The sequence below is a fragment of the Netta rufina genome (genome assembly GCF_964035555.1).
Source record: "Netta rufina genome assembly, chromosome: 25".
NCBI lineage: Eukaryota > Metazoa > Chordata > Aves > Anseriformes > Anatidae > Netta > Netta rufina.
This window is the reverse complement of record NC_140149.1, coordinates 2641859-2661436: the sequence shown is the minus strand read 5'-3', so window position 1 is coordinate 2661436 and position 19578 is coordinate 2641859. Positions and strand designations below refer to the sequence as shown.

The following is a 19578-nucleotide window of genomic DNA, read 5'->3' as shown; positions in this document are numbered from 1 at the left end:
GCAAAAGGCGTGCTGAGTGCCGAAATGCTCCCAGCTCCAACTTCCAGCCCCCTCTTGGAGCCGTCCTTTGAGGAGCACAGCGACAGCGGCTGCCGAGCGATGCTCTAATCAGCGCATCTCGTTTCAAACACTGTAAGGACCATGTTATGCCTTGGGATAAATGTGAAAGGCTCCCATTGAAGTGGCAGAGAGGTACGGCACTTCAGAAGCTGGAATTTGGCCTGAGAAAAAAAAAAAAAGCCACTAAACTTAAAATATTAAAGCGCATTTAAAAACATAATAAGGCAGATCAGCAATCAAACAGAGCAGCTTGCCGAGGGACCGATAAGTGAGGAGGATTCCGGGGGCACATACCACTACTGAAGGAAGGCCAAAAAGGCCTTGTTTAGAGTCAAAACAGCTTTTGATCCAACATACAGCACAGAAATTCATTTCTGCTCATACATTTTCCATGAGAGCCGCAGCCCAATCAGCCCTGCTTGGAGCGGCGGTGCCGAGGCTCCCACCTGGAGAGTTTTGCTCTGCCGGGCACTGGGGGGACAGGAAATTGCTGGGTGACTCAGTGGCACGATGCAAGCTTCATCCCCTCCCTCCCGGAGGTATTCAAAGCCCTTTTGACTCATGTGGAGGAGGACTCGACCCAGCACCATACAGCGGTGGAGCTGCAAGCCCCGCTCCCTCGCTATTCCTGCTGGAATCGGCTCCCAGTTTGGTTTGCTCATGAAAACATCCACGCAGGAGGCACCAGGCACCCCACGGCAGCATCCTGAGAAGCTGGCGTGCCATCGGAAGGAGCCAGCATTGGGGACGGGCTGTTGGGACAGCACGTGGAGATGCCAGGAGGATGGAGGGAGCTCGGCATTTTTCTTCAGAGGTTTTCTCTGCTTCTTACTCAGCAATTCTTCAGACGCAAGCCACAAACAAGGCAGCAAGGTGCTGAGCTGCAAAGGCTGCGGCACCGGTTGCTATAGCCCCAAACCTTTCCCGGTCTTCAGAGGGAGGAATCGATCCAGGATTTGACATCCACCTCGTGCCTGTGAGCTAGCAAGGATCCACTGGGGGCCGCCACCAAGACCCCTCTTCCATCTCGTGATCCCCCTTCTCCTGGCAACCCCGCAGTGCCTTGCCCCGTGCTTTCAGCTCCCCGAGACAGGCAGGCTGAGCTCGCTCCCAACCAGCCTCAGGGACTGAAATTTGCCTGGTCTGGGGCAGAAGGCAGGCAGCATCGCTTCTCATGCAAGACACCAGAAGCTTGTAGGATCACCATCTTAAAAACAAAGGGCAGATCGCTCAGGTTCCATCCGAATTTCCTATATATTAGCCCAAAAAGTTGCTCAGATCAACTCAACCCCTGAAATCTCTGCACAACTCGGGGACACCTCCCTCACCTGCACCCGACCCCTTGGAGGTGCCAAAACCAGCACGCGGTGGAGCCAGCACACCGGGGCTCAGCACACCATGGAAGCGGGGTGGGAAATCCTTCTCCTGGGGTCCCAATGGTCCAGGAAACCCGTCCTGAAAGGGGGAAGAGCGGCCTCCATGTGCTAATGTCCCAATCACACCTTCCCAGCGTGGCCCAAGGGGCTCTGCCAGCCCCAGCCCGTGCCCCCTCCCCAGCACGCTCTGATCTTGGCGGGGACGTTCCAGCCTTGTTACTTCAGCTGGGGTCAGGGAGACTGAAAACATAAGTGTATAATCCTTTCACAAGTTAATTAAAGTACCCATCCATCCTTCATTCAAACCATTCGCCACGGGTTTTTACAATTAATTATTTGGAACCGAATCAAACAAACAAACAAACAGAAGACACGGAAAGAAAAGCGAAAGCCGAGCAGAGGCAGGGCGCTCCTGCGGCGGGGTGTTAGCAAGGCTCCACCACACATCCCTCCCCTCCCCGTGCCTCCCAAAACGAGCCACGAACCCCTTTTATCCAGCATGTGGGTGTGTGGGAGGCGTGGGCTCTGGTTCAAGTTTCGGAGCTGTCCCGAGATGCTTCAGCGACCTTGGAGCAAGCCCTTCGTGCCCCCTCGCCTTGCCGCCAGCCCCCTGTGCCATGAGCAGCACACCCAGATGCACCCAGCGCGCCCTCCCCGTGCCCCTGGCAGACCCTTGGAGAGCAAACTCAGCACAAATATATGATGTAGGAGCCAGGGGGGCTCTTTGGGGAGATGCTGGTGTGCCGGGCAAACAGGAGCAGTGCTCCCAGCACCCACTGCCCGAGGGCTTGAAAAGCACCAACACCGCTAAGCCCTCATGGGAGCCAAGGAATGGTCACAAATACCACGAGGAGAGCAAACATCTCTCCTCCCCACACAAGTGGAGGCTTTGGAGGCTCTCTGACCTGCTTTATCTCCTCCCTTCCACACCCTCTCCCCATTTCAGCGCTTCATTCCAGCACAGGTACGTGAGGGGCGAAGGGGAGGCGGGGAGCAGGGAACCATCCTGGCTCTCCGCCGCTTCCTTCCTCGTCTTCCCTTCCCTCTCATTAGCTCTCACAGATGCGCTCTGCCTCTTCTCCCCAACCTCCCTCTCCTCCATGCCCTCCCTGCTCTCCATCAAGACAAGGTTTAATGTCTTTCCATCTCTTTCCTCTTCCCGGGTAAATTGCGGCGAGCCTGCCGGCTGCTCGGGCGGAACACGCTGTTTTATATGCGCCATAAAAGGAGAGAACTCTGTAAACAATATTATTTTTAATAAAATCCTAGGCTTTGGCAGGCCAGCTGCTTTTGTGTCTGTCTTAATTTAATCAGACGATCAGTTCTCTCAAGCAGCAAGAGGGAATGAAAAGCATTAGCAAGGAATCAAGGAACCGGTGAGGAAAAGACACGATTTCCATCAAGTGCTTTCTGGCCCGGTGTGTTGCTATGCGAGCAGGACCGAGTTCTCAGGGAAGCGATTCCCAGCCCAGCTCATCTGAAAACAACTTTGTCAAGGCACGGGAAGGGCATGAGCACACCTACACCTCGCAGTGCTTGGAAAGAAGCCGCGTGGAGGCTCCGTGCCATGAACAGACCCGCGCCCCGTGGTGCTGAGAGTCAGAGCAGGGCACCGCGGCTCTCCAGAGCGCTGGCAGCTCCATGCCCAGGCTCAAAGCTCTTCCCCAGAGCCCTCTCCCAGCCCAAGACCCTGCAGATGTGTTGCCTCCTTTCCCTACCTCCTTTTCCTTCTTTTTTTTTTTTTTCCAGCTACAGCAACCCGGAGCAGAGGCCAGGTCTCCCCCGACTTTGCACCAAAGGTTTCCCTGGTTTCACTCAAAGCCACAAATCCTTAAGAATGGAGATACTCAAAAATATGAAATAGTAATTGCTAATTACAGGCACAAAGTAAACAAATTAATTGATATTTACTTGTTTACCCGGTTACAAAAAATGTTAATCACTCTGCACAGTTTAACATCTTAAAAATACATGCTAAGGCGCAGCCATAAATATCGCCAGTAAAGCAAACATGGTGCTCAGCACTGCAAAGGAATTAAAATTAGTATTTAATTACAAGAAATCGCTTGAAGTTCTTTTGCTACCATTAATCACTTTCAATTATGAATGTAATTATAAGTCATCTTTTCTCTTTGGGTGGTCGCTGCTGGGACCCGAAGCAGTGACCCCGTGCTCCCAGAGGGAGAGCCACGCTATGCTCGCCGAACGCAGCTCCTCGCCGACGGTGCTAACGGGAGCCCCTGCGGAGCACAAAGTGCCAAGGGCATGCAAACAGGGGGAGGAGGAGGAGGAGGAAGGCAGCGTTACTTCATCCCCTCCCCACTTGCCCTGGTTTTACAGCACTGACTTCAATGGGTTTCTCCAAACCCTGGCGGCGGGAGCGCAGAATCAGGGCTACGGAGATAGATCAATCGATGTGAAATACATCCTCAGATCATTAAAGGATGGAGACGACAATGTTATCTCTCACTACGAGGCAAATCAAAGCCTGAAGAGCTCCCTCCCACAACGCAACGTTGGTTGGATGAACCTTAAGGTCCCTTCCAACCCAAGACATTCTATGATTCAATGACATGGGGCCAAAATCTGCCCCCGGCACCTCTCTGTGCCCACCCTGCCCTCCCCTTTCCCCCAGGTTGTACCCAAACTGGTTGTACCCACATTGGGCTGGGGCAAACATCTCCTCTTGGCAGCACAAGTCACAGCGGGTATTCTCAAGGCATTTGGGGCAACAGAGCTCAAGCCCTTCCTCATCACATACAATTAGCAAAATAAAGCCACGTGTTGAGTTGGAGCATCTCTGCTCTGGGACACCAGCACCCTGCTGGCTGTGCCGTCCCCCCCACGACAACAGCCCTGCAGCCTGCTTCTGGCACCACGAGGCACTGGAGGCAACCAAACTGCAGAAGACAACCCAGAAAATCAAATGGAAACGTACCCTTTTGGTTCCCTTGGCACTTCTGCACAGGGAATGTGATTAGACTGTCCTTATCTTTGTGGGAACAGTTGTTAGCAATAATGAAATCATCCAGCCCTTTTCTTTTTGAAACCCAGCCACATCCTTTGGCTCCAGGAAATAGGGGCAGTGACATGTGCTGTTTTCATAAAAAGCCACAAGACAACATATTTCATTGCAATAAATTCCCTTCCCTCAAGTGAAGAGCGGAGGAGAAGAGATTTCAAGGACAGGAAAAGTTTCAGCCAAAAAAACAAAAAGGCTGAGCTGCACTTCTGCCCATCCCACACTGAAGCTGGCTCCTGGCAGGAGGAGGAAGGTCGGGTGCTGACAGCACCGCGTGCCGCCCCCTCTCCCCGTGCTCCCAAGCGCAGCCAGAAGGAGCAGCTCCCTCGATGACAACAGGAGCCACCCGTGGGGTTTCCACACCCACGCCGAGCCTGAGGTGACGAATCCCTGCTGGGAAAGCCCAGCTCATGGGGGATGCTTGCTCCTCTCCCATACCAGCCAAGAGAGGACTCAGCCAACTGCTCCCACTGGGGCTTCATCCACCCCTCATCCTCCCTGGGCACCTTCGCCACTTGGTTTCCCATCCAAACCACGACCCTAATTCCCTGCCAGGTCCTCCTTCCTCCTCCCTGCCCCACATCCCCGAGCACCTCCTAATTAGCGGGCTGCGTTTCGCCATCCTCCCCCCCCCTGCACTCGGCTGAGCCTCCCCTTCCCTCCGCTCCCCGCTCGTTCTGTTCGCCGAACTAATTGCTGAGCGCCTGCACCCTGGGTGTCTGCTGCTGTTGGAGAAGATTAGTATTTTTACAGAGGGGAAAAAAAAAAAAAGATTAAAAAAAAGAGATTGTGTTTTTTAAAGCAGATGAAAGGAGAGCCCAAGGAGATGTGCATTTGACTCTCAAACACGCTCCTTCAAGTCTCCCTCAGCAGTACTTAAAGGCGTTTCCACAGCAAGACTTTATGAATGCGAAATGAACCCGGCGCCTTGTTCCACTGCCACAAGAAAGGCAGGAACTTATCTTTTATATACAATATTTCCTTTATGGCTGACACCGTGCATCACGCGCTGCCACTGCCGGCCCCACTTCAGACACAAACGCTGACCTTCCCAAAGTCACGGGGAGGCCGCTGCCTCGCCGCGCAGGGTCGAGCATCCCGGCTGGGCGCGAGCGGCCACGCGCCGTTCCCCCCGCTGCTCTGCAGAAAGGGCAAGGGGAAAAGAGCACAAGCGGGGACAAGTTGAAAGCCTTCCTTTCGACTGCTGCGAGCTCGGATGCCCCAGCCCAGCCTGGGATGCTCGCAGGGAAGTGTTATGCGCCGCAAAGCTCTCTAAGGGCAAGAGGGATGCAGGTTGGGCAGGGGAGGGATGAACCAAGGGTGAAGTGACAGCACCTGGGACAAAATGCAACACTCCCAATCCAGCCCTGCAAAGCATCTGTACCATCGAGGGATGCTGGCTGTATTTTCAGTGTGATGCCCAGCACCTGAACTCCCCAATTTAATGAAGGACAAGCAGAGAGCACACCCAGGCACGCAGCATCCAAGCACCTTTAGCAACCTGGGTCATGTAGCCAAGGCTACACAGTGCTCCTGCAAGCAGAGCCAGCACAACGCCGTGCCACAACTGCCTGCTGACCGAGCTGTGAGCCCCAGCTCACCCCTGCCGAGGCTTTCCAGCAGGGCTGATCTCTTCCTCCACTTTCCCTACCTGTAAAATGGGGCAGAAGCGTACCCAGCGTCACACAAAACACTGTGTGCGGAAGCCGGGCCACGCTTTTAGGAAAACACCCACCCAGAGGAAGTCTTGGGAGATTTAATTAGCTGCCGTCTGTGCTGTTTGAGCTTGTTAGGTGCTATATAATTGCTTAATATTATTATTATCTCAGCAGGTACAGCAGTTTGTTAGGATAATGATAGTGATTGACATTTCCCTGGCATCCTTCATCCCGACCAGATCCCATATTACTCCATTATGAAACACTCTTCTGTCCTGATCCTCCATATGTCTCCAAACTGTCAACAGGATCATAACTGGCTCCGCGTTGCCAAAAGGCATAAAGGCTCACAGAAACTTGCCTGAGTTCATGGGACACATCGGAAGCTGAGCTAAGACCAGCTTGACTTTGCTCCAAGAGCACCCAAATCCATACGGACATACGGGCTCTTCTTCAACATGGATTGAACCTGCAAGAAGTGGTCCTGGAAGCCACAGCACCCAAAATCCTCCCAGCCAAAGGAAACAGAGCCGCACCACCCAGCAGGCAGCAGTGGGTGCCACAACCCAACCCCAGTGTGAAAAATACATTCCAGGGACAGGCGAGCAGAGGGGCCACCGAGTGATTAATTGGAGACTATCAGTTTGGGATAGGTCTCTAAATTCTCATTAAGTCAGGTGCCGAGGCATCGCACATTAATCCAGAACATTTCCCCTTCGGCCCAAACAAATAAATAACTCTTGTATAATTCAGGGAGAGCTGGGTGGAGCCATCTCTCTCCCCCCTCTCCCTCTGTCTTTTTCCAACTAACCAGTGAATAAAACATCGCCCGCAAATCTATTAGGCTAATTTTAAATCCTGACAATTTAGCAGCACTTCAGCAAGATAAGAGCCATTTATTAAAAGCCACAGTTCATTAAGCCAAATGCTGCTGGCGTATTTACTCAGAGAAGCAGGGCCGGGCTCAGCTCCCGTCAGGACCAGGGCTCCTCGGGGGAGCAGCAGCAGCCCTCAGCCTGCCAGCAGCGAGGCCAGCACAAAGCTGCACCCAGCCAAACCCGCGAGGGGCTGTGGTGCCTCCCCAGCCCTGCCAGGGGCACCCATGGGTGGTGCTGGGGGTGCTTCGCCCCATCCTGCTGCGCAGGGGGTGGTCACGGAGTGTGCCAAGGGGTGCTTGGCATCCGGGGCTGGGGAACGTCTCCAGGAGCTCCATCAGGGATGCCCCCACTGCTGCACAAAGGTTTTGTTGCATCTGAAGTGAGCCCGGGCTGCGAAGCCGTGCCCCATCACACCGGGACCCCTCCTGAGAGCATCAGAGCTGGAACCCGGATCAGACACGCACCCCTTCAGAGCCGGTCCCGTTACTGGCAAGCACAGATTGGCTTCAGACAGGGGACGACGGCTTCCAGCAGCAAGCCAAGGGAGGGCTGTGTGAGAGCTGTTATTTGCCAAAAGCTCCCAGATTGCACCCAGAGCTTTCACTCCTCCAAGCTGCCGCTTGACATCTCTCTTACGGCCCCTCTGCTGTGCCACTGCGTCAGCTCCCGGAGCACCGGGCTGCTGTGACAGTGACACGGGGGTTTGGGACACGGGGAAAGGGCTCGGGGCTTCCCATTTCCAGGGGGCAGCAGGAAAGACGGGCTCACCACCACACAGCACCATGCCTCCTGCTCTCTGGGTTGGCTCTTAACCTTTGGGATGGATGAGTGCGATGCTCCACAAGGTGCCAAGTGGCCACCACAACCACAACCCCATGAAACCAAGCTGTGGACCAGCCAAAACCAAAGTCACCCAGCAAAGACCTGCCCAAACGCAACCACAGCTGCCTAGCAAAGCCCCCGGCGCTGAGCAAGCTCCGTGTCAGCATGGATGAGCTGGCACAGAGCACGAGCAGCAACAAGCTGGCAATTCCCCTCCGGGACCTCGTCGCTGCTCGTTCCCCCACGGTGCGCGGGGCTCTGCGGCTGGGGAGGGATCACAACGGGCTCGGTGGTACCCGAGAGATGGAGACACAAGGGAGGGAGCCGTGCCAGCATCACTGCGAGGAGCAGGCAGCAGAGGGCAGTGAAGAAATCCCATCTCGCAGAGTTTGTGAGTGTAATTCATTCCAGCGGGAGACATCCAAAAGACTTTATCAAGTGCAATTGTCCCACTGCGCCTTTCACCTGCACACACTTGCAAGACAGTCTGGAGTAACTGCAGAGTCTCCCTTTACAGTCATAGCTGAAAGGAGCATTATAAAGGTGAATTAACATTTAAAAAGAATGTAAAAAACCCAGAACTGTTCTAATGATGATTAATGGGAAGCTATAAGGGAGGCCATGACCTCCTAGTGTCATTAAATGGATTGGCAGGTTTCTGAGCATTAATTATAAATAGCCACAGGAGTTCTAGTGCTTAGCAGAATGATGATAAATCCATGACACAGGCAGAGGGACAAGGAGCCAGGAGCACAGAGGGATGTGTGCCCACGTGTGCACACGTCAGCGTGCAAGGAAATGTGGGTTTGCACATGTGCTACGTGCAGGAGAGACACCAAAAGGGAAAAGCGAGGCCATCTGAGCACACTTCTGTTTGGGTGGATACGAGGATGGAGAGAGGGAAATGGGTAAATGATAAATTAGGCCCTGCCAGTCAATCACATTTCCTAAATGTTTTATATCCCAAAAGCTATAAAAGCAATATTCCTTTCTGGCCTTATTGGAGCCATTTCTGTAAGGCAATTGCATCTGTTTCCTTGGGGATTTAAGCTGAACTGTGCCTTGGCTTTTTTTTTTTTTTTTTTCACTCCCCTTTTATATTTACTCTCTAGCCTGCTACCAAAGAAGGGTCAGAGCGTGCATACAAATAGGGAGGAAGAGGGAAAAACAAACAGCCCCGAACCAGTGACCGGCAGTGATGCACAGACAAGTGGCGGCTGCGAACTCCTCCAAATTCCCCAGCCCATTAGCAGGGGAACGGCTGCAATAATCAGCAGCTGCCTGGTTCTCAAGCAGCCAGCTCCTAGCTTAATGTTTCGTTTGCTTTAACGCACATTATTCTGCAATTGCACAGAAATTTTGGGGCCCTGCATCCCGGGGCACTGCTGTGTGTTTGCTGGGATGCGCTCAGCCTGCCCAGGTTTTGCAGCGCTGCAGGAGCAGCAGTGCCATGCTCCCACTAGCCGCATCGCTACTGCGAGAGCCCTCGGCGGGATGCTCAGCAATAAAAACCCAAATCCTCCCCAAATGCCCAGGGGATGCTGCGCCACGATGCCGTGCATGCTCCCCAGGCTGCAGGAGGTGAGCTGGGCACGGGTGCGACCGCAGGAGCTCGGCGCAAAATGAGAACCAGCAGCGTGTCAGCGCCCCCGGAGCGCCGAGCCCAGCCTATTTATCCAGGAGCTGAATAAATACACAGGATGAATTGAGTGAGGGCTTCGGGCTCCTTAATGAACTCTCCCAATGAACCGCATCGACTCCGCGGAGCGAAGGCCCCTCTCGCTGCCATGCGAGGAACAAAAGGCGCTGGGGGAGATGCTGGGGGGCAGCCCCGTGCCAGGGCACCCAGAAAATCCACCTGGAGGCTCCCAGCATCCACACTCCATCACCCAGCCCAAACCACCTGCACCAGAATGCAAAATACCCATTCCTATTTAGATTTAAGTATCATTACCTCGCTGGGCTCTTCCAGAGGAAGGCATTATTTCAGCTGATTGGAAAACGGTGGCGAAAGAACAGGTTCTCCATACAATTTTCTTCATATCCTATTAGTTGCAATACAATTACAGCGAATACATCAATTCTTGGTCCCAGCAGCTCCTGGAAAGAGCCACTATTAAAAGCTGACTTATTAATGGAATTGTACATCCAGGATTAATCGGGCCGTGTTGGCCATTTTCATTTCTCACTCCACAAGTGCTTTTGTTTGCTTAATAGGCTGAAGTAACTTGAGAATGACACAACTTAGAGCTTCCCCCATTTGCTGTGCATATCGCCAGCAAATTTAATCACTCTTTATTTTACAGCGTTGCTCGGGGATAAAATCTGGTACACGCCACCGGGGAAATCCATAGAGCAGTCAAGACGAGGGGTGAGGAGGGAGAAGAGGCAGTTTCCCCTTTGGAAGAGCACGGCAGAGCCAGCAAGGGGAAACCCCTAATTGACCCAACCTCAAAAATCCCAAGGGGATTTGCAACACCAAAACCAAGAGATGAAGCAAGCTGGTAGGAAGAGAGCCAGGCTACCTATATGGTAACCTATGAGTGCTTTGAAAGCCTCCAGCTGCCCCAAAAAGAGCACCCCAACCCCAAAAAAAAGAGCATCTTCCCCCCTGCCCACTCCCCAGGAAGCCCTATAAGCCCCAAATGGGATGCCAGCCCCATTTCTGCAGCTGGGAGCGGGCCCCGCTGTCTCCCAGCACAGACATTACCATAGTGGTGAAGTCAATGCATGTTGAAGCACAGTAATACAGTATGACTTTCCCCTTTAATGGAATTTTTCTAGCCCACTAGGAAAAAAAAGACTCCATTAGCCATACTACAAAGGCTCCTACTTATTAGTATTTTAGAACAGCGGCAAAAACATTTCTTGAATCTAATTATTGCTGACAAATATGAAAATTGAAATCAAAGTTAAATTTTCAGCTACAGTGCCTCATACGGCAGCAGCTCGCCGGCTCCCAACTATTGCATCAACACATTTATTCTGCTGAGGCGGCTGCGGAGATGGGGCCCCCCCCAGCCCACCCCTCCGTCTTCGCAGGCATTAGCTCTGACATATTCATCTCAGCCAGGGCCGCGGAACTAACTTGGTGCTTGCCAGGCACACGCGAGGCTTGCGAGGGGCTAAAGGCGAAGGGAAGAAGGGGAAGAAGGAAATAAAAATCCATGGTTTGTATTTTTGTGCCCAACTTCGCCCTCTCCCACCCTGTTCTCCAAAAAAAAAAAAGTCATGGGGTGATTTTAAATTCCTCGAGATAGAGGATCTGGAAGGGAGGGGAGAAAGGAGGGGGAAGGAAAAAAAAAAAAGCCTTGTCAACATATTTCCTTTCTCCTGCCTCCCCCCCCAACATACTGTAAAAATCAATCCCCTTTGTCATTTTGCTCTGCTTGTGTGAATGTTTAATGGCTGTCGAGGGAGATAATGATTGCTGCTAGGAAATTCATTTCAGATTTGCTATTTATAAAGTACTTGGTGCTCAGGTGGGAAATTAACATAAGGAAGGGGGAAAGGGACCGAACGGGGAAAGGAAAGCAGCAGGAGAGGAGGGACGAGAGGCACCAGGGCTGCTGGAGGGATCTGCGCCCTAAAGGGGGGTGTGCCCAGTATCTGCCCCTCTTCTGGGGTGGAATAAAAGGGTTTGTGCAAGGTGGGGATGCTCACGGTGGGGTCCCACAGGTGCCCCCCAACACGCTGCCCCGTGCACATCCTGCATCCCCTGCAGCCGCAGGCACCCAGCCCCTCGTGGGTTTCACATCTGGGTGATGCCCCCGCACACCTTCAGCCCCAAACCCCTCCACGGGTCCCGTTCCTCTCCTCCAGGGCTAACCTCACCCCTCCAGGCTGTCCCCAACCTGTTGCTGCAGGAGGGTCCCGAATCCCAAGGGAACTCCCCGGGGTAACGCAGCCCCCAGAGCCCCGTGCAGGCGGCACAGCCAGGGACTTGCTAATTCGTCGTCTCAGAAGTTGCTTTTCACTTTCTGATTTTTCAATAATAGGCTTGGTAGGAATCCCTTAAGCTGCTGAAATAAGCCGAAAACCGCTTTTCCCGCCATTTACATAAACACAAGTGGATCAGAAGGAATAATCATAGTTTATGCATTATTTGGGGGCTTTGGAGCCAGCTGCTAACGTGACGGCAGGTTTTGAAGCTGAAAACACACAACGGGAAGCGTTGACGTGCGGAAAAGCGGCACAAAAAGGTAAACAATAAATAATACAAATTATTTAATGTCGCATTCAGTGACAGCTCGGCTGCCCGGGCCCCTCCGGTGGCTCCTGCTCCCCGCCAGCATCGTTCCAAACTGGGCTGCGTTAAGAGAGATGTCACTCAGGCAAAACCCAAATCCACCCCTCGCCAGCCAGCCCCGCTGCTCCTTGGCCCAATATCAAAAACCCCGGCGCTGGCGTTGGGGATTGCCTTCGCAAGAAGTCTCGTGTAGGCACCCTCCCATCAATAAATACCATCTGTCCTGCAGAAAGGGAATAAAGCCTGCAAACAACCAAACAAACCCAGGAACTTTGCATTGTTCACCAGACAGCCTCCTAAAGAGGAGGGGGGGGGAAAAAAAGGCACGCTTACAGGGCGAGATAACATTACGGCACTAATGAACCCTGCTGCACTTCAAGCGCTTGTCGGGCTTCCAACGAGGCGGGTTGGATTTGGCTTTCAAACCAGGTCTTTAAATCAAGAACGCTGCTTCTGACAAAAATCAAAACATTAGCAGAGGATCTGTTTTGAAGAAATAACAATAAAAGATGCGACAAGGCTCGAGACTCGAGGCTCTTTTGATAGTGCTGGAATACCGCCTTCAGATTGCTTTTCTTTTGCTTGAAATAACTTCACAACTTTGTACATCGGCTTCTGTAAGCTCAGAAACGGAACAAAAATACTTCAAATCCATCCTCAGCTTTCCCAGATTTTTCTGTCAGTAGGAATTTGCCATCGCCCTGTTTTGGAATGGAAAAAAAAAAAACTACTCTGCTTCATTTCGAGTACTACACATTTTCCCGTGGTGCTTCCTACTGCTGAGCAGCTGTAGTTTTCCACCATGAGTCACGGCAGGACAGGCGGAGGATTTGGGGTGCTCCAGGCTCCTTCCCAAACTGAACCAAGGCTTCTCCACGCTTGGTGATGGAGAGTGGGGGAAAGACCCCATTCCCAAGGCAAATACAGGTCAGAAAGAAGAGGGGAAAGTTGGCACCTTTATGTTAGGCCACCCAGGGAGGGGAAGGGGCTGTGCAGAAGCCGTGCCAGCTCCTATCAGCATCTCCCCAGTGTTTGAAAGGAAAAAACCCAACAGTGCACATAGGGTGCCCACGAACAAGGGCTTTGCTCCTGCTTGGAGCCATGCTCCTCAGCTGCATCGCGCCTCTCCGGCCTCCTCTGCTCAGCACGTGGGAGGTGGAGGAGTCAGAGGAAGGGAAAGCAAGGGGGGAGGATGCCAAGAAGCGAACACTGTCTTTAGTGGGAACAGACAACGGGACGAGGGGGTCAAAGGGTCAATTAATTTACAACGGCTTTCAGCATTGGACATATTAACTGTAAGCGCATCAAAAATCCATGATATCCTTCTTGGCAGGAGATAAGAGAGCGCGGTGAAGGCAGCACCTCTGATTTATTATTAACCAAGAGCAAGGTGTGTGCTTCGGGAAGGAAGAGGGAGAGGGCTAGCAACTCTGGGCTACTGCAGCTGCAGCTCCCAAGGTGCCAGGAGCACGAGGCGTGCGATGCCTGCGGGATGCAGCACCTGCAGAATGGCCCCAGGGTTGGGGTGTCCCAAGGGATGATTCATGGAGGGCTTTTTTATTATTATTTCTGCCTATTAAAGCTACTAAATGCATGAGAAGCTGCACGTGTGGAGGTGCAGGATGCTGGCTGATGATGGGAGACAGCAGCACGGCTTGGGCTTCCAGCGCAGAATCCCAAAACCTGGCATCCTGCTCCTCTTGGCCCCTGTTTGAAACCAAGAGCTCAAGTCCAAGTCGCAGCTCCAAGGCAGCTGCAAGCCTTTGCCATGAACATCTGAGACGGATCACGGTTTGGTCCCACCGCGTAACAGGAGATTTGCCACCGCGCATCAAAGTACTATCAGCAACACTGAAAAAAAATCACATTTATCCTCTTTAGGGCTTTGCTTTTAGGCACCCCTTGGACTAGGGAACAAGAGAAGAAAACATTGCCCTCTCCTGCCAGTTCTGAAGTTTGAAAAGACAAAAGCAGAAGAGCTTTTTTTCTGATCCTCTGGCCAAAAAGACGTCCCCATATGGTGCTTTGTGTGCTGTGGGGAGGGCTGGAGCCCACCTCGCCAGGCTGACCACGAGTTGCTGGAAGCAGCTGCTGAGCCATCCCCCTCCACCTCGGTTTGTTGCAGAAAACAGCGAGCCCTGCTTGCTGACTTGACCCAGATCTGTCAACTGATCCATTTTTCCCCATAGGGAAAAAATAAATTGGGGAGGGGGACCACAAATATGGATATTTTTAAGCAAAAGCAGCACGAAAAATAAACGAAGCAGACACTGGGAACACTGAACGCACTTGTCTCATGTATGAGTCAGGGCTAGCACAACAGGCAGAGGGAAAAAAACATGAGCTGGTGTTACTGTGATGGTCAAAATGCCTACAGAGATAAGGAAAAGAGTCCTTTGGGGCATCCTAAAACTGGTTGCAGCCTTCAGAGAACCCAGTGTGGCCAACTGGGGGCAAGAGGGCTACACAAGCCTGGTTTGGGCAGGCTGGGATGGTCCTAAAGATGCTTCAGAAATGTTGCTGCACCAGAGAAGGAGAGCTTCATGCACAGCATCTCGCATGACACAATCTCTGTTCGATGACTCCTAAATGCTGCTGTGGCTACAGCGTGAACCGACCCTATGCTGTGTTCCCCACCACACTGCACCAGAAGGCATCGCATCACATATTGCAACTCTTTTAATGATAAAATCTCCCTGTATACACAGTGCAAAGCAACACAAACAGCTTTGCTCCCCAGCCCACCACTGCATGAAGAGATCCGTGTCTGTGCACGGAGAGAAGGAAGCAAGCAACAAGATCTGCACGAGGCATCCCACCTGCAAACCCACCAACCGCACCGACCCCCTGAGCGCCAGCCCAGCTCTCCCGGTGCCACCCCAGGGTTTTGCGCAGTGCAGCCTGCTTTCAAAAGCATCCTTTTCATGGCAAAGGTCTGCCTGGGTTCCTGTTTACTCTGCTGAGTCTTAAAAATGTGCCAATTAATCCCATGCGGTGGCCTGATTTCCAGGGGTGCCGGATACCTGCTTACAGCTCCGGTTAAAATCAACAAGAGTGACAGATGTTGGGCAACGCTCGAAACCAGGCCATGGAGTACCCAAACCGCATCCCCCTCCTTTTATGTACTGCATATAACTGGGTTATCTAATCATGTAGGTATTGATTATTGCTGTTATTACCTATTAAATAGCTATTTTCTGCTGTTGGGGGGTGAATATTGCCTTTTATTGACCCGCACGGTAACCGTTAACCACCAACGAAGCCACAGCTAACATTTCCCCCAGGGAACAATAAATCCGGGTTTTCACAGAAAGACGTCGATACACACAATTTTTCTTATACACATTCATTAGTGCAATTACCTTCTTGCACGAACTGCCAGAAGGTTTCCCGCCCGCCTCCACGGAGAAAAAGTCCTCTCTAGCCCCAACACGGCGCTCCCAAATCCTGCTCCTCCCCAGGGACACGTCCCGAGGCCAAATCCTGCCCTCCATGCACACATAAACCCAGCCCGTGGTGCTGCTCATGAGTTATCTGCCACCCCACCACACCGAGGGAGCAAATGATTCTTTCAAACGAGGAGCACTCAGCATACGCTGTTGACATATGCTGTTATTTTACATACCTATTGCAGCGCGCACGCTTATTAGAATAAGGTCTTTATGCTAATTGGGAAATCAACTTCCCATAATTCTTGGCTTACTGGTGCTAAAGGCCCGGCTAAATCTTCTATGACCTTTTAGCCTGGTTAATCCTTCCCCGCACGGTTGGGCGAGGAGTTTTCTTCTCTCTTCCCCCTCCAAGGAGCTGGGGTGGGATTTTTGCACGAGCCCCCACCCCTATCCTCAAAAAATCCAGGTGGTTAGGAGCAAGGGACACCGGGAAAACACTAGAGCATCCCCGTAATCTAAAACAGGGAAAGAGGGAAGAGAAAACGATGGGTCCTTGAACTTTTGATGCTCATTGCCACTGCTTTGCATCATGCAGAAGAGCTCCACAAAGACAAGGGGAGCTGTGCTGCCAAAGGGGGCTCGCTCCCCAACACCTGGGGATCTCCTGGAAGCACCTACAGGACTCAGCCCCCACCAGTCTCTATTTCAGGGGCACCTTTCCAAATAATAAAAAAAAAAGCACGGGGAAGCTGCAAAACTTGGCCGACCCATGGATGTTTGGATGTTTGCGTAAATACGGATGGTCAAGCACCTATGAATTACCCCACTTCACGCTCCTCTCTACTCTCAAGCACCCTCACCAACCACTCTCCTTATTGTTTGTTTGGCTGTAAAAAGGTAAATGACCTGGAGTATTGATAAACTGCTGCAGAGGGCAGCACAGATCTCTTGAGCTGTTTGGAGTAGATTTGTGCAAAACAGTGTTTTTTTTCCCTGCATAATGATAATTTTCGCATTTTCCAACACAAAACACTTTTGTATACGCAGCCAGACAGAAAAGTTAAAAAATGCAAGCCGATCTGCGGCTGGCAGAAGGGCTCACGAAGCAGCAGCACCCAGCTGCTTTCATCTTCGGCAACGCTCTCATATAGGACTCCATCCTATGCATTACCTTTGGGGTTGAACAGCCCCTGGTTTCTCCAACCCTGCTTTGAAAGTTTTTGCTAAAAAACACAATTATTTGGGCTGGGAAGTTTGTTTTCTTCAAACGACTCCTTTACACACAGTTACGCAAGAAGTCCTCCCAGGGGGGGACTCCTTCCCCCCAACCACGCAGCGCTGACAAGCCAGCATTCCCAATGCCTCCCTACCCCAAAAAGACCCAAACTTCACCCTGCTGAGGGCTGCCCTGTGCAGTGTTTTCCCCATCACCCCCCAGTTCTGCCCTGGCCCCCCCAGGGCTCGCAGCTCCCAGCTTCTCCCCACCCCAGCAGTGACTCAGGGACTTGTGGCACCCACACCGCTGCTGCGCGGCACGGCTGGGCGCAGGGGGGCACGGAGCACGTTTGCCTGGGGAGGCAGCCCGTTCATCCACCCCCCCCCCCAACTGCTCTGCTGCTGCTGAGGGGAATAAAAATCAAGGAGAGGAAAAAAAAAAAAAAAAAATCAACTTTTTGATCTGCAGGCTTTGATGGAAGCAGAGGGAAGAAGCGTGAGAGATGAGCAGAGGCAGAGAATAAGACTGCAAGGAAGCCAAAAGAAAGCATCAAAAGGCACGGATTCTGCACAAGGGAAAGCAGGGGGGGGGAAGGACCGATGGCCACCCCTCCGGGGGAGCCCCAGCTCCTCACCACCTGGGCTCGGAGGTGGCAGCAGTGGGGAGCAGGGCTCCCAGCCCCAGGAACCCCCTGGGAGCGGGGCGCCGTGCCCAGCAGCGCGAGAAGGAAGCCGCAACCCTTGGAGCAGGAGGGAGCTCGAGGAGGGCGAGCGGGAGGAAGGCGAAGAGGAGAAATGCCTCGGCGTGTGCTGTGCATGCTAAGCAGCCCGCGCCGGTCGATATGGCACGGGTGGCTCTCCGCAAGAGCGGGCCCAGCCTGCCCAGGAGAGAGAAGTTTGAGCGCGGGGCTGCTGCTGCCCATCTCCCCCCGAGCCGTGGGGGGCACAGCAGCCCCCAGCCCCGCGTGGATGGGGGCCGCACGCCCCGCTGGGACCCCGCAGCAGAGGAGCTGATGGAGGGGGACCGGGCAGGGCTGCTTTGGGCATGCGGGTGCCTAAACCCCATCCCCGACCCTCAGCAGGCTGCAGGGCAGCACAGAGGGGGCTGGCCCCTGCTACAACCCCCCTCCTCATGCAAAAGGAGCAGCACAGGCTGATCCCACACCCCCCACACCCCTCCAGGGCTGCCTGCACCCTGCAAACGTCCCCCAGGGCAGCCAGCACCCCGGGACCATCCATCCCCAGCACCAGGCGTGCAGCCCCGGCTGCTTTTCCCCTTCCAGCCCCAGCCCCACGGACAGCCCGGTGCAGGATGCGGCCCCATCCAACCCCCCCGGGGGTAGCCCCGCTCCCACAGCCCCTCCAGATGGCTGCGAGGAGACTAACGCAAGCTGACAGGCTCAGCACTGCCGGCCAGCTGGGGCCAGCTCACGTCTCCTCCTTCCCCCCTCGCTTTTTTAATATTAACATATTTTTTTTTATTTATTGTTTTATCTCTCTCTTTTTTTTTTTTTTTTTTTTTTGAAAGCCCCCTTTAGCATCATCCCCAGGGGGTGGAGGGGACCAACAGAGCTCGCCCGGGACACGCCAGACACCGAATTCCCCAACTCCCCAGCCCGGGGCAGGGCAGGCAGGAATCGGGGCTGCACCGAGTTTTTGGGACGACCTTGCAAAAGCGGGGGGGCAGCACAGAGGGGCCCCGACCCCCCTTTTTACCCCCCAGCCTGTTGGATGCATCGCTCCTGCAGGAACTAAGTTGAGCTGCCGGAGATGGCAGAGTCATTTGGCACCACCCAAAATGAAATAAAACACGAATTAAGCACAAATTAAGGGGGGGGGTGCTCGAGAAGTTCCCAGCACACCCCGAGGGGGGCACGGAGAGGGTGATGCCCCCGCCCCGCAGCCCCGCATCCGCACCCCTGCAACTTAGCAGCGGGCTGGGGACCCCCCCCCTTATTTTGGGGGGCTTCTCACCCTCCCCCAGCCTTTCCCCCCGATGCTGCCGGGGGGTCGCGGGGTCCCCCCCGGCTCCTCGGGGCTGCACCCCCCGCAGCATCCCCGCCCAGCCCTACCTTGGGAGAGGAGGAGTGCGGCCATCCCGGCGAAGATCACCCAAGAGACGGGGTGCTGCATTTTCGCCTGGGCCATGTTCACCGCCGGCTGCGTTTCTCCCCCCTCCTTCCCCACTCACTGCCTGCCGGGGAGAGGTTTAAAAATCCAGCGTTTCCCAGAGCGGAGCGCAGATTTCGGGGAGGTTGGGGGGGGGAAAAGGGGAGAGGGGAAGGAAAAGGGGATGGGGGAGAGGGAGGGAGGGAGGGGGGGGGGGGGGGAATTAAAAAATTAAAAAAAAAAAAAAAAAATCGGGAAAAAAAATAAAATCCGCGCCGCGGGGTGGGGGGGAGGGAAAAAAATAAAAAATAAAAAAAAGGGGGGGGGAAAAAAAGAGGGAAAGGGGGGTCGGAAGGGGCGGCAAGGTGCGAGGGACAGGCGCTGCGTGCCCGCCGCTCCGGCCCGCACCGCACCGCAGCCGCCGCTCCGGCAGCGCCCGCCCCGCACCGCGCTCATTGGCTCCGGGGCCGCCGCCGGGGCCGCCCCGCAGCGCTCCCGCACCGCTCCCGCACCCGTCCCGCACCCCCCGACCCACCCCCGGGGGCTGGGGTACGGCCACGGGGTGGTTCTCGCCGCGCAGCAGCCCCCAGGGTGGGTAGGGGAAGGTGGGAGGAGGAGGGGTGCCAAGGTGCGGTGGCGTCTTCCTCCTCCTCCTCTTCCTCGCGTGAGGAAGGCTGTGCGGGGGTCAGCCGTGGGGTGCTGCTCACATGGGTGTCCTCGGGAACCCATTGCTGTGTTTGCCTCCAATATCCGCAGCCTGTTTCACAAAATAACCCTCCTGCTGTCCAAACAATCCT

At 53.9% G+C, this 19578-nt stretch overlaps 1 protein-coding gene across 1 annotated transcript in view; it reads right to left on the bottom strand.

Annotated features, from left to right (window-relative positions):
* Positions 1 to 18820, bottom strand: part of LOC311218719 (protein CEPU-1) — a gene marked incomplete at both ends in the record, with an annotated part of 319347 nt that extends 300527 nt beyond the window's left edge. Inside the window, one exon of the mRNA XM_084301531.1 lies at positions 18745 to 18820. Within this exon, the coding sequence (XP_084157657.1) occupies positions 18745 to 18820 (76 nt within the window). The remainder of the gene's footprint in view (positions 1 to 18744) is intronic.
* Between the last annotated feature and the right edge of the window lie 758 nt (positions 18821 to 19578).